The 16,106-nt window shown below is 34.3% G+C and overlaps 1 protein-coding gene across 1 annotated transcript in view; it reads right to left on the bottom strand.

Annotated features, from left to right (window-relative positions):
• The window catches only part of LOC124353425 (sodium-dependent proline transporter-like), a 66,176-nt gene extending 51,510 nt beyond the window's left edge, over positions 1-14,666 (bottom strand). The window contains exon 1 of the mRNA XM_046803300.1: positions 14,360-14,666. Coding sequence (XP_046659256.1) covers positions 14,360-14,666 — 307 coding nt within the window. The remainder of the gene's footprint in view (positions 1-14,359) is intronic.
• Positions 14,667-16,106: the final 1,440 nt, after the last annotated feature.

Here is a 16,106-nt window from a genome sequence, read left to right as displayed (position 1 = left end):
GAAATGAAATTTTCTAGTCTGTAGAGTGAAAGGCTTTGCTAAAGCTCACCCATTAAGTTCTTAGGAGGCTTATACTGCTACAATAATGAGTCTATAAAAATCTTTTGAAAATACTTTTATTTATTCGTTTGATCTTGAAGGTTAAATTTTGTTTTTAAATCTCGCTCTCTTGCTTCTTGTTCTCATTTTTTGACTGTCAAAATGAGAAATGTGTAGAATTTATTCCATTTCTATTTGATATTTAAATATATACTAGCAGTTACCCACGGCCTCTCATGCAGTTTCCTACTGAAAAACATCGTGTGCTTATTAATTTAAATGACATTCTACACACTTCTGGGATGTTGATGCCTCAATCAAGAATATGCAGATCTAAGAACCCTATTCGGCGTATAATAAATACATCGTAAACGTATTTGTGATGCCAAAGGTGGATTTGTCTAAAATGCCTACTTCAGCAAAAAAATTAAGATGTGTTTTATAACAGTATTTGAATAAGTAGCAAACGTTTTCGAGATTTTCGAGGGATGGAGGCATTTCGAAAAAGGAATAGCCTATATGTTAACCAGGCCTAAGAATGTCCATGTATAATGTCAATACAATCTGTACAGTAGTATTTACGCAATTTAATGAAACACACACACACACACACACACACACACACACACACACACACACACACACACACACAATTTTCATATAATGGTATAGATCAGCTTTGATTGTATTAGTTACACAGGAGATAAATCATTCATACGCCCGAGGTGTGCTGAGGTCCGGGGATTATTTCAGGTAGTTCTGAGGTCTGACGCAAGGGGTCAGCGACGTAACTTTGATTGTTACCGTTATTTGCTACCTGACCTCTCACTCCACAGATGGCCTAAATGGATTAATTATATTTTGTATGAATAATATAGTGAAAGAAACTAGAATTATAGTACTCTGTTTAGGCATGAAAGTGTTTAATCGTCCATATTAAAAGGGAATTTCTAAAATTCTATTGGCTCACCTCAAATCCAGCGCAATTTCATTATTGCAACACAACGCAAGAAGTTTGCTCTAATTCCATACGTAATTGGCAATTAAACGTGGATCCATAGTGGTTATCCTGTTGCCCTAATTAAAATGCAAATTAATCTGATGAGTGTAATGTGTGGAGGGTAATGGAATTCACGCATAGTACCGCAATCATAACAGGGCTCATGGGGGGACACTTCATATCAACCTATCGGCACACGTTTGTCCTTGGTGAGTAAGGTACTGAATAATAGATAACACGAATATAAAAAAGTTGTGTTTATTCTTTAGAGACAATTCTCTTTCAGATTCTTTGTGTGAAGGCAGAAAAAAATGGAAGCAATTTGCGGTAAGTATTTTTGAACATCTCGTAATCAGGTCTAAAGGACGTTTCAAACTAGGTATATGAATCTATTATAGTGTGTATATAAAAATGGCGATAGAAAGTGACTAAACCCAACAACCATCATGAAACCAATTTTTATGAATGAATAAACGTTATAAACACATATTAAGTTAAAAAAAAATGAAATTAAAGATTTTGACGCTTTATCGAACACGAGCGGATTTCACTCTTTATCGTAGTATATACGTAGGAGATAGTTTGGTAATTTGTTCATTGTTTCAATCCAAACAATACATGTAATATAAACATGGCCCAGAAATTATTAGTGTACCGTCTGTTTATATATTATTCAGTAAACACTTTCATAGTCTTGGTAGTTTTTACGGTATTAGGCATTAAAACTTCAACCATCCGCCATATTGAAACGTAAAACGTAAAAAATACTAATTTTTTTCTTGATTTTTGAGACTGCAAGAAAAATAATTGTGCCAAATTAGGGATTTTATCTTTACTTTTTTATGACCTAACAATTAAAATACATATACATGAGTCAGTAAACTAAACATTTCTATCCATGTTTATATTGCATGTTTTGTTTGTCTTTCCCAAAATATTTCCGCAGAGTTCGATAACACCTTGTCTATGTATAAAAACAAGGTAGTTAACAAATCGCACTCGCAACGTTGCAGTGTGTGTATCACCTCCACTTCCGGTACGAGTCAGGCTAATCCTCTAGACTGTAATAGGCTTTCGTCACGGCCACCTGCGAATCCTCTCGACCTGTGTCCGTGATAATTTCACACCATATACAGTCACTAAGCCGAGAACCTGTTGTAAACGATACAATTATATTGTTTATTTATCAACTGTAAAGTTAGATGGTTCTGACCTTTTTATCTTATAAACCAGCAGTTTTTAAAATAGTTTGTTGATAGTTTTAAGTGGGATTTTTGCAACTACGCGTTTTAGTTTTTACTATCCACTAAAATACTAGAGTATCATGAGGATAAAACGACTGAGACAACTGCATCCTGAAATTAATAACAAATCAGGAAATACGCTAGTTTTTGGGTTATGTGGGGTTTGCGTAGTGTGAAGAAAGTGTTCAAATAATAACAGTTTAGTGAGCTGAGTATGAGTATGATTATGCATATGCAGGTTGAGTTTAGCCCCAGTTCACATTTCTCTTAGTGTAGCATCTGAAATCTGACACTGTCATAGTCTTTGGGTGTCTGTGTAGTCTGGGTGTCTCTGATAGCGATACCACGTAAGGAGTTCTTTTTGAGCCTCTTTGTCGCCCACAATTTTTGGATCTCATCACACGAACATGACTACAGATTCAAGTCTGTGACACCGTCAGATTCCAGACGCTACTCTAAGAGGAAGGTGAACTGGAGCTTACCTTAACATTCACATTGATTCAACCGTGTCCACCATTTTTGAAAAAAGAAAAACTACAAAATACGAGGTCAGATTCCGTTATATGCCCCCAACGCTTAAACCTTTTTCAATTAACAATTCAACAAAAACAAACATTACCAAACAAAAACTAAACTCTTTATTGAAAAAACAAACAAAATTTGTTTCTATTCTTGATCACACTCCGCCACCCAAAATGCGAGTGCCTCCGCTGATGTCAACAAAAGAAAAACATCCCTCGAGATAGTACCTATCAGTAAAATATCAAATTCTAGAGGGGCTGATCAGAAATATAAATTGAATTGTAATGGAAAGGCAATTATGTACCGTGTAAAAAACTTAAATAATCATGTGATGCCGCGCGGCCTGCCGTAATCAGGATTCTCGAGAAAGATAAGATAACAGCGACAACAATACCGACCGCAATACCTGGAAATGCTTGTTGATTGATGGAATGTTAGTTCTGTTACTCAACTACATCGTTTTATAACGTTCTAAGTTCATTGAAAATAGTTTAAGCGTTGGGGGCATATAACGGAATCTGACCAAATACGATATCGTATCCTCTGTGCAAAAGTAAGTTCAGTGAATGAAACGCGAGGGATGATACATGTCGCTATTACTACCGATATTATTTAACTCCATACCGACACGTGTCCGCGAAATATGAAGTACAGTTTGGATTGCAATATTTAAATTTAGTTTACATGTATATCAAAGAGATTGTTAATGGCTCCCAACTTATATGGATTGGCCATTAAAAGTTGGAGAAAGAACTTGCAAATACACATTAAAACCGTAAACAGTTATGCTTGTTTTAAATAATGTGCAAATTAATTTGGACGTCAATGTGCAAAATGGAATGTAGACGAGCTTTAACAAATATAATGTCATTTAAATTGGTTTTAGTGCAACCCAGACCTCTGAGTAACGTTTGTAGAATATACGCTGCATTTGGTTAGAGAGAACGCTCAGTCTGTTGTAATAATGAGCTCTAACATAGAGTTTGTTCTTTGTTTAAAGTTTGTTATTGACGAGGAAGGTTTCAAAGGACAATAGGATTTCAGATATAAGCCATCGTTATATGTTACAAAATGTATAACACTGCGTTTCGAGGATTGAAATCCTTCCTCTTCGTCAATTGAGAAGAGAATGTCCGTTTTAGCACGTTGCAGTTTACATGTATATGTACTAATTGTCTTCTCACCTGATGAAGAGGATAGATTTTCAATCTTCGAAACGTAGTGTTTACCATGTAACGATGGTAAATAGCTGAAATCCATATAGTGTTTGTTATAAAGTATGATTTTTATAATGTAGACTGGACGGTTATTATGCTATGTGAGTTATCCTCCTAACTTTAAAATACTTAACACTTTTTCGTATTTAGATTTTGGAGCAGTTTGGTTTCTGGGGAAGAAATATTACTGATAAGGATTTCAGCCTAGTGAAAGACTTCATTATTTTCTAGAATTGAATTGTTTCCTTTTCACCCAGACTTCATTAGCAAATAGGAAAAGCAATAATTACGGAAACCGAAAGTTTACAGATTCAAGGAGGTCCCAGAGGCCAGGACTCCTACAAGCTGTTCCAAAAGAATCTCGGAGATCTCCCAGAGACTGGAACCTTCCAGAGGAGAAAGCTTCTTAAGGAAGGAACAGTAAAGTCGGTTTTTATTCAGTTTTTTAATCATGGAGTTCTCAGATTATAATTTTAGAACCAGATTTATAGTTTTCTATAGAACAGAAATACCGGTTCCTAAATTCCTCGTTGAAACATTGGATAATTTGTTCTGGGCTTTTTTATTAATATGAACTTTTTCATTATTTTTATGAGGGGAAACCGTCAGAGAAGGTTGTCGAGTTACTCGTGGGTCACCCTGTACTATTTTCTTGCCTGGCAGAGCCAACCACTTCCAACAAACTAAATTATTTTGTCCCAGGCACGAGCAAAACCCTGTGTTCTGTAGTATTTGATGTTACATAATAGATTAGTTACAAATCGCGGAAAAATTTAAATTTTTGTTAAAATTGTTTTAGTAGTCAGTCATAAAATTACCTGGTTTTTACCTGTTGCTTTTCTAAATGATGTGAAGAATTATGTTTGAACTTGTTTAACCCTTCTGTTGAGGCAGTGTTTCTTTGCTTTAATATTAATAAATGGTTTGGATTAAAGATAAGTAATTTGACGGGTCATAGTGTGGTATACGACCGTTCAGTAAATCCAGCAAACGGATGGGATATCCGGTTAAAGGAAGCCATTCTTTTTGAAAACAAGGTAAGAGTGCGCCACAGGTTTCGCTAAGGTTCTATGCAAAATTAAAAACCTATATCTCATTTCATGTTCTAGATGTACTACAGACAGGTAGACAAGACAGACATCCAACCACATAGAAAATTAATGTTTACATCCTCCAGAAAAAAAAACATGTTAGCCTGCTGAGTAATAGGCTTCACTGACGCTCAGCCTAATTCCATGGTTGGACATGCACCATCGTAGAACTCATTCTTGTCTTAACCAGATGAAATGAGATTGAGATATATTCCCACACGATACATTCACATTGTGCTTCGGTAAGTTAGGTTTTATAGCAGTGTTCAAATAAAAGTTCCGATAAGCTAGTGAGAGTACTACAGAGTAAGAGTGCACCGAAGTTAAATATTGTCACGGACTTTTAACACTGACTAAAGTTTGTAATATTTTCTTTTTACTCTTTACTCTTTGAATAAAAGCGTCACTTCCTAACTCTCTTATGAATGTACACAGTTTGTTTACAAATTTATTTATTCAGGTATTTTCTCGTTTCCATCATAGTTTCCACCAATGTAAAAATATTTCCTAAAGCTCAGCCAAATCCCATGGAGTGACATTCACCATCATAGATCTCGTTGTCCTTCATAAATGAAGAAACTTCATGCAAAATGTCTAGTCAATAGATCTTTATATATTGTGCGGATAGACAGACTGACAGAAATGAAATTTTCAAGCCACACAGGCTTCGCTAAGGCTCAGCAAGTTAGTGAGGAACATGCGTGAGGTTGTAGAACCGTCGATGAGTAGACTTTGTATAATATATAAATATCGCCTTTAATACAATTTATTGTAACGTTTGGAATTGATAATATTTTATTTACTTCTATACAGCCCTTTATAGTATGGTGTAAATTTTACATAACTAAACCATGTACATAAATGAAAAAGCGTAGTGAAATGAATTCTGAAGGAAACATGATTTTTCCGGACATTTGCCATCGTTCAGTGAAACAAGAAATCAGTAACACTACGTTTCGAGATCTGCAATCTGATCTCTTCTTCAGGTAAAGAACTAACCTAATACATAATTACAAACTAGGTTAAAATAAACAAATCTTACTAAAGCGTTGTGGCACGCCTAAGTCAGGAATCACAACCATCATGTTGTTTGTCAACTTCACTGACAAACTATAAACATGCACTTAATACAAAACTATACACAACACCAATCATTAAAACTGAACTACGGAATACAGGTCACAATACGTCTTCATTCGTCTACTAACCACCTACGACTGACCAGAGGACACTAGCCAATGGTAATCGTCACGGCAGACAAAAACAACCTTCAAACAAAGAAATGAACTCGTTACTAATACGGATGTACAACAATAATCATTTAAAAATCATAAAATGTATGTACCATCAAATAACTATAATAGTTTGTCCTCAGTGTTCATTCTTCATTAAAAAGGAGAAGTTGAATGATATTAAGGAGAAGTAGGATATTAATGATTCGGAACAAGCAGAAGTTAGGGAGTTAGAAGTGTCATAAAACTGCCATCTATCAAGCGGCTGTGTCAGCACTTGCAATCTCGGCAGTGATGCCTGCTAGTCGATATCCACACAACCGACATTGGTCGATATATAAAAACTGTTGTAATCGATCGATATTTTAAAAACGTTTTAATCGATGTTGTCATATATTCTTAATTGACACCTGCACAGATGTTCTTAGTAGATACGAGTACGGTATAGAGACAGATGGCATCAGTCGAGAACCAAATAGATGATCTTAATCGATACATCAACAGGCGTTTAATCGATATCTTTACACAAATAGTCTTCACGGGTGTTCTGGTTCGGTACCAGCAGAGATGGCCTTAGTCAGAGATGGTTGTGTTGTCATAACATAATTATGTGTTTCGAGTCGATATCTTCACATTGTGCTTGAGTCGATATCTGTAAAATTGTTCCTAATATACAGGGTGTCCATAAATTACCGTGCCAAACTTCACCATATGGTTTGTCAGACCAAGAAAGTAAGAAATGCCACATGAAGTATAGTCCTATCTTGCTTATTTTACCGTTTGGTTAACACCTATATTTAACAGTTTCAAAATATCATTATGACTATTCTGACAATTTTCAAACTGTAATAACTAAAAAAATGGTAGATTTTATAGAAAATATACAAGAATAATAAAATATGGTTTGGTTCGAGGTGAACGTTTTAATAAGTTTATTTCGCTACGGCAAATAATAACGGAGTTGAAAACGTTTTACTGAACGCCACCAACAACACGCTAATCGAGTTATTAATGTTGTTTAACTGCTGATCAGTTTAACAGCGGAATGCCGTGATTAACAGCCGAAATTAATATCACACTGTTGTCATTTTGTACTCGTACAATATAATTTGTTTGGGAGGATTACATGCTGTTTTGCAGTATTGTTATTGTATTGTAACCAAATACCACATTAAAATACGATTGCTTTGGTTTACGTGAATTATGATTAAATTTGTTGTTACTTTAAATGATCTAATTTACTAAATAAAATATAGTAAGTTGGTGTCGATTTTACTTTTTTTAAACAAATTCAATGAGAGTAATACAAATTTATAAACTATCTAAATTTTACGTTTAATAAACAAATAAAATAAATTTTTAAAGATCAATTGTACCACACAGCACGTAATGGAAGTAATCTGTAAGAACTATGGTTTTAAAACTAAAAAAGATTTACTCTAACCAGTCATCGACTGCACTACCTCAACAGGTGTTCTGTAACACTCTATATACGAACGTATGTTGGAAGCAGTTTGTTTCTATTGTGTTGGCAAGTGACCAAACAGTATTTGTTCATACTGACAAACAAAGGAGGGGAACTTTGTTTGTAGTTATGGACAAATACTCACATTTTTGTTGCCAAATTACAACATGGACTCTTAATTTATTTTACCAACTATTGGACATATTCTGTACATTATTTACTATATTAAATAAACTTAAAGCATAAATTAAGTCCTGCTAGAGTTATATGGTAGCCTTTTGACACCAGTAAGAGATGTAAAATAATTTGTCTTAACATATATCAAAATTAAATTTTAAAACTTTAAAAACTCGTTTCAAAGGCACGATGCTATTTTAAAATTGTGGTTTGTCTAACACCTATTAAAAAAAGTTTCATAATATCATTTGAGGTTTCAAAATGGCGACTATTATGAACGTTTTCAAACTGTAATAACTAAAAAATGTGCAGATTATATGGAAAATGTACAATAATAATAAAATATAGTCTAGTTCAAAATGCTGGAGTTACGTAGTGATCTTCTGACACCAGTAAGAGATGTAAAATTTGGCATGACTTATAAAAAAATTAAATGTTATAACTAAAAAAGTCGTTTCAAAGACACGATGATGTATTAAAATTGTGGCAATAAACGACAACAAATATCTCCCTTATTAACATTACAAAACAATCATTGTAATGTAAACTGTCTAACGTCGTCTTGTATTAAACAGGTCAGTGTAAATGGTAAACTGATGTAATACCTTCAATAAGGCGGAAAGTCAACGCTTGGTCTTTTAATTAAAACGAGAAACTCGAGGAAAGTTTTAAGTGGTGAGAAGCAAAATATTAATTCTGTGAGAGGCAGAAGAACGTACCGACAATGGTCGAAGAAGCTTTTGGCGAACAATAATACCCGAGCTAAAATACAATGTTTCGTAACAGATACTGTCAACAGTTTTATTTAAATACTCATTTATAAATCATTTGAAGTTACACAGTTACCCGTAATTAGCCTAATTACACGAAGTTTCGTCCTCATAATGCATTTTAGTATTGAATAAATCAAAGCAATCAGAAACACAGTTTGCTACGTTTAATTGGTAGCTTTATATTGCACTTTCAAATATATGTGTTGTTGATTATAAGATAAAACGACACTTTCGTGTGTCAGATGTTCTCTTATACTAGGTTATGAGCGAAAGCTAAATTACCTAAGTTTTAACGTGGATTCCTTAACCAATAGTTTACATTTATGAGCTGTCTTAGACAGAACAAGATAAGTTTGAGTGCAAAAAGATAAGCGAGGCATAGAAAAAATAAATAGTCTGAATAGTCTGAGACATAGACAAAATAAATTGTCTGAATAGTCTGAGACATAGACAAAATAAATGGTCTGAATAGTCTGAGACATAGACAAAATAAATGGTCTGAATAGTCTGAGACATAGACAAAATAAATTGTCTGAATAGTCTGAGACATAGACAAAATAAATTGTCTGAATAGTCTGAGACATAGACAAAATAAATTGTCTGAGTGATATGAAACAATAGACAAGATGATCAAATGGAGTAGACAAATGATATAAACAAATGTAATGGTTTGAGTCACATTAAGATTTATATAAAGGAACTATTGTTTCCATTATGATTAGTAAAGATGTAAACCTCTTAAGTTTTGGAAGCAGTGTACGGTTTGTATTGTTTTTGGATGAAGTACAGCAAAGAACAAATCAGCGCGTGTGGTTTCAAAAACCCTCACATAAAAATTTTAAATTTATATAAAATTTTAAACAGAATGCGGAAATACCCGAGATTTGAGATTGACTTCATTTTTGGTCTTTATTTGAAGAAAATACAGAAAGTCTTGTTATTTGATTATTCGTACTTTTTGGGCGACTAAATCTATAGATGGTAATATTTGTTACAATTTATTAGTAGTATCGATAACAGTGGTAAACTGCCAGGAGGTGAGATGTAAATATTGTATGGAATGTTTCATGTGTGTGTACACACGCTATTTGTACGTAGTTTATGTTTAATTATTGTGCAAAAAAAGTTAAAGCATTAATGCTAAAACTTAAATTTTTTACGAAGTATAAAATATGTCAGCAAATAAACAATACATAGGTAAGAATGTTTTTGGATTGGGTTTGTCGTATCTGATATATTTGTAACACCATTTTGTGAGTTTTAAATAATATACTCCATAAAGATTGTAGGAATGAAGTCTAATAGAGAATAAGAAACTCGCGTCCATGCCTATGTACAGATGAAGCCAGCCTGCATATCAGCAGAGGAGGAAAAGTCTATGAGGGAATGTCTCCTCTACACAGTGAGACATTCAAAACATAAACCATATTTATGCAAGTATTAATGTTCTCTGATTCGAAAGGGACGATCACTTGTGGAGTAGCAAGCTATGGTGCTGACGAAATTGGAAATGCTGCAGTGCTGAGGTTGGATCACAAGGAGTTCAGAAGCCCGTAATTTGTGTGATGAACGTGCGTCAACACTTAAGTCAACATCAACACCCAAAGTCGTAGTGCATCATCTACCATGTTTATAAGGCGAACATTGGCATCGCTAGCTCTCTACAGTATCACGTTGGCACATGTCCAAAAACATTGAGCAATCAATCTACGCATCCCAGATGTCTGCCCAAGGTCAAAACACGGCAGTAAAATCTTCTCAACATAGCATCATCCTTTTAAAAGGTCACTCCTCTTCAGTAACGACCTTTACTGCTATCTAAAAAGTGCTATTTTAATATTAAATAATAATAATTTTATTTCCAATTTTATTATATTCTTTATTATTTAAAGAAATCGGCCACTCCTTAAAAAGGAAAACAATCTTAATACGAGTGTTACATGTGAAAACTTACAAAAAAGTAATCAGCCTACAGTAATACCTACAAAATATATTGAGAGAATATGGTTTCATAAACTTTGCCTGTCACGCTGTACAAACTAATTATATTAAATATACTACCCATTTTATTGTATTCAACGCTTGTAAAATTTTATAGTCCTCAATATGCTATTGAGTGAGAATAGAAATATCCGTCAACCTATAATTTGAGTTGTAAGTTGCCGAATACAAAACTTAAAAATTCAACATTCGACAAAAACAAACGTTAAAATTGCCAATGTCGCAGATCATAGCATTAACTAATGTTAAATTCTGCAATAAAATTGATTAAATTAGTATAATATATAAGCATAATTCTGAAAACTCTGATCTGTAGGCTGTCCGTTAGTATAAGTCTAAAACTAGTTGTGGTTGTTCAAGTACAAAAAGCATGTTTTCTAAAACATTTTAGCTATTACTCGTGTATACAAGTGTAAACACAGACGTGCTTAAAATGTTTATATTTTTATAAAATGTTTAAAGTACTTATTAATTAGCCACCAGAGTCACTCTACATAAAATAAATATCGTACTGTAAGTGATTTTAACTAGTTTCCGAGTCGGAGTCCAAATAACTTGTGTTACCAAAATTGAGGGCTTTAGTGGTGCACTCGATTTTACGTTTGGAAAATATTTTAAATGTTAAATTCATAGCACTTAAAGGATAACTTCATCGAGTACAAAAAAGAAGAATTTTTTATGTATTCACGTGAAATTTAAAGTAGGAAATTTAAAACAAAAACTGCCGAAGGGGAAAATGTGAATGTTCAAAGTAAGTACCATGACTATAGGCTGATTTATGTTCCATAATCCGGAATTATAGCTTCAGGGATAACATGCTTTTATTAATTTATGGCTTAAAAAACATTCTGTATTGAAAATATTTTTTATTATTAAAATTACATGGTTTATAAATAAAACACACTCTACTCCCTAAAACTAAAATCTTTTACATAATGGAAACATTCCACGATTTTTATTCAGCAGTTTTTATTGGACCTGATTTCAAAGTTACTTCTTTAAATTCATACAATTTCGTGTGAAGTGATAACAAAATCTTACTTAAAGGGTCATAAAAAATGTACAAACTCAAAATCGATTGCACCGCCTAAAAGCAAATTTAAAAAGACGAGTACAACTGATTTTCCATAAGGAGGCACAGTTTTAAATATAATTTCCTTGATTTATTGCTATTGAAATAATATGAAATAGTAGATAAGCCAACAAACATGTTCGGGCCTGCACAGTTCGGCTTGTCACATCTGGAATGGAATGTGACGCGAGATGTCACGGCATTGATTTCGGGGCAAAGTAACCCCAAATCAATAGCGTTTTGCTTTGAGCTGTAGGTTGTCGCTAAGTCAACGCCAAACACCGCTTGATAAACCTTTACTCAGGTAATCACTCAACTCGCTCACAAATCAAGTTACGGCAGTCATTTTGATCCAACATCATCAGTCAGATGGCTCCGTCATGATCACACGTCTAGGAACAATTTAACACGGTTAAGTTATTATTATTTTAAATATGAAGGAGAGGTGAACATTATGATTTTTGTTTGCTGAAAAGGAATACTATATACTCTCCTCTTATATGTATTTAGCGCAATAAAATAAAGTATAAGTTCAAATCCGCATGAATATCTGTTTCAGCTTTTCCATCGACCTAGACAGTAAGAGAAGAGCAGAAACGGGTCTCAGAATTGTTCAATTAATTGAGATTTGAAATTCCACCCTTACTCTAAGTGTTAATAGGTAGGTTTATTTTAGATTAAAACTACACGCGTTCTAAAGTACACACGAGTTTATGGCACACAATTGGGAGACCTCCCAATTGGTTGACTGACCGGGGAAGTGGTGGATAAATTCGAATGAATGAGAGAGAGAGTGAACGCAAAAATTTTATGTTTCAAAGGGACTTTGATGCTTTGAATGAATGGAACATTGAGCTAAATAACTTTACGATTGCTACAACCTAGTTTTTATGTTTTACACAATAAATAATTTATTATTCATTATTGTTATATAAATACCACAGAACACGCAACATTTATTAATGATATAAAGCGTGGAAGAAAATATCTAACATTATATTCGATTCAGAGAAAAGTTGGAAAAATTGTCTAAAGTTACAATGGTTTATGAAGCAATGGTACGTTTAACATAAATAAACTCTTAATTTAGAAAAATGTTTTGTTATAAACTTGGACAACTAATAAATAATACTTTTCTGTATTCGATACATTAAACGCGTTTTTGTGTGTATGTAGTAACAACGTAGCGTTTGCGTGTAGACAACGTCTTTCCTGAACAATTTTTCCGACTAAAAGTACAAAACCTAGAACATTAACAGTTTATTTAAACAAATATGCATTCAATATTAAAGATTAGTTGTAATCTGTAACATATACAAGTTTTGCAACATTACAACTTTCAAGAAGAAGATAAGTATCAGTTTGCAGTGGTGTAGCGAAGGTGGGGGCTTCCCCTACTTATATGGTTTTAGGCATATCTCAAGGTCTAGGCAACAATCATATCCATGAGTCCTATAAAACTCTCCTCCTAAAATATAAGGGAAGAGAAAAATAATCCTCAATAGATTAAAGACACACTTGCCAGTTAGCAAATTTACACTTGACATGGTTTCCAATCGTAGGGTTTCCTGGAGAAGTAGCATGGATGAAATCTGGAAAGAGATCCTGTATACAATCTTGATACAAGAAATGAAGCCTTGGAGGTTTTCCTATTATACATTCTTAAATTTAAATGCTTTTATGGAATGGTTCATACACCTGAGTTACACCTTTAGTAACTCTTCATTTCAGAATCCTAGTTACGTTAATGAGTTCGCTGTCAAGATTGGTAGATGTGAAGGTAGTGAAAGGTGCAGAAAGATAAGAAAAACGAGATCACTACGTTAAAATCTTACATTTTGACGTTCTGAGGAAGCGTACCAGCGTAGCTGTTGGAAACTGGGAGATTGAAAAAGAACGGTACGCGATCATAGCTCAAATTACAGTGCAACTGGAGAAACATATGATTAGAATTCTGGCTGATTCTCGAAACAATCTCGCAAAATAAGAAGTTATATTGCGATAGTGTAAATAAATTCAAAGACTTCTGCAATCTTCAGGTTGAAGATGCAAATAGTGTTTATGTGGTTTTATAGCTTTTGGTTTTAGCTATGTCAAATATATTTACTGCCAGAAGCGAATAATTTCACCCAACCATATCACACGTTATATCCAAAACAAGCAATTTAGTTTTTAATCTTATTAATCAATATCTTTTCTGTATTTGCTGTCATTGTTTGAAATGCTCAGGAGCAACGTATGGATGACAAAGAAATGTCTATAAAAGGAAAACTAAGTTGGATGGAAACAGGAAAGGAATTCTAGATATGATCTTAGTGATACAAACCAAAAGTGGATGCAAGAACTGACCTTGTAGGTATTACTATCACACCTTATAGTTATGGAAATTACTGATCACTACTGTTAAGTTCCAGTAGAGCAGGCAGTCAGGCTGTTGGAAAATTCAGGAAATAATGCATATATACTAATCTAATGAATAGAACTTAACAATTTCTGGAATTGTTAAGGAAACCAAAGGCCACTGACCTCCTCCGTTCTGGTAGGCGAGGTAGGGAAAGCGCCACACGTTGCCTATGCCGACTGACAGTCCCACACAAGAGAGCAGGAACTCCCAGCGACTCCCCCAGCTCCCACGCTCAGCTACGGCGGCCAGTGAGGGTCTGCGGATGGCGGCATCTATCCCGGCTCGGTCGAAAGTGGACTCCCGGCGAGCCACGATGTGCGCGGAGAAGCGGCGGTGAGGTCGGTCCTTATCCAGCGAGTAATGTCTCTCCCTGTCCCGCAGAGATCCTCCCCGCTTGGCCGCCGCATGATCTGCAACAAACATGGACATTGTAGTCTGTGGTAGTTTTGTTATAGCCTTCAAGCATGACAAGGCTTCTTAACTGTGGTTGAGTAAATAACCGTCTCCCTAACTTCGTATGGAGTACAAATCAGTCTCCCTGTATATGAAGTACAAATCAATCTCCCTAACTTTGTATGGAGTACAAATCAATCTCCCTAGCTTCGTATAGAGTACAAATCAATCTCCCTAACTTTGTATGGAGTACAAATCAATCTCCCTAGATTTCTTATAAAGTACAAATCATTCTCCTTATGTATGAAGTACAAATAAATCTCCCTAACTTTGTATGGAGTACAAATCAATCTCCCTAGCTTCGTATAAAGTACAAATCAATCTCCCTAACTTTGTATGAAGTACAAATAAATCTCCCTAACTTTGTATGGAGTACAAATCAGTCGCCCTAACTTTGCATGGAATACAAATCAGACACCCTTGTGACAACTTTGTATGAAGTACAAATCAGTCACCATAACTTTGTATAAAATACAAATAACTTTCCTTATTTATGAAGTACAAATCAATCTTCCTAACTTTGTATGAAGTATAAATCAGACACCCCAACTTTGTATGGAGTACAAATCAGTCTCACTATAGCTTTGTATAATGTAAAAATCATTCTCCATATGTATGTAGTACAAATAAATCTCTCTAACTTTGTATGAAGTACAAATCAGTCGCCATAACTTCGTATGAATTATAAACAGGCTTCCATACTGTATTAGAACATAATTAGCTCTTTAAATGTGCGTTGAGAGAACGTAGCAGATTCCCTGAGTGTATGTCAAGTAACGTAACGATTATTTCATTGGCAGTGAAGATGAGGTACAAGATGTATACTGTATAAGCCCCTCCTCTACAAAATTAAAAAACCGTATAACACCAGTCTAACTAGTTTGACATTCAGTATTTAAATATTTTACTTTCCATTAGGCCTATTTAATTCATTTAAAGTTAGATTTATTCCATTCCCTCAAGTGCGATGTGATCTTCAATCCGATTTACCTCTCCCCCTAAGCCAACCATAGTTACACCACTGCTCCTTAACGTTTTGTTGAGTATATAGACTCCCTAACTAACTATGAGCTAAGTGCGTAGCATCTTCCTTAACTATATTTTAAATGCATTTATCCCTAACGTTGTGTTAAGTACCGTCACTTAAAAGGCTCTCAAACCGTGCGCCGAGTACATAATAGGGTGCTTAACAGTGTGTTGAGCACATAACAGACTCCTTAACTCTACGTTAACTATTACCGGTACGTCTTTAGAACTATTTAGTAGTCAACAAGGAGGAATATTACCGCTCTTAGACGTTCCAGATAGCTAAGTAACAACATAAACTCTAATTATAAATTTAAAAAAAACAGTGTTAATATTTTTTTATTGAGCTGCTGTGACAATAAAAATCCCCTTAAATTCAACTTATCGAAA

The sequence above is a fragment of the Homalodisca vitripennis genome, chromosome 1, assembly GCF_021130785.1.
Source record: "Homalodisca vitripennis isolate AUS2020 chromosome 1, UT_GWSS_2.1, whole genome shotgun sequence".
Taxonomy (NCBI): domain Eukaryota; kingdom Metazoa; phylum Arthropoda; class Insecta; order Hemiptera; family Cicadellidae; genus Homalodisca; species Homalodisca vitripennis.
The sequence above is the reverse complement of the archived record's forward strand: the minus strand, read 5'-3'. Positions and strand labels throughout refer to the sequence as shown.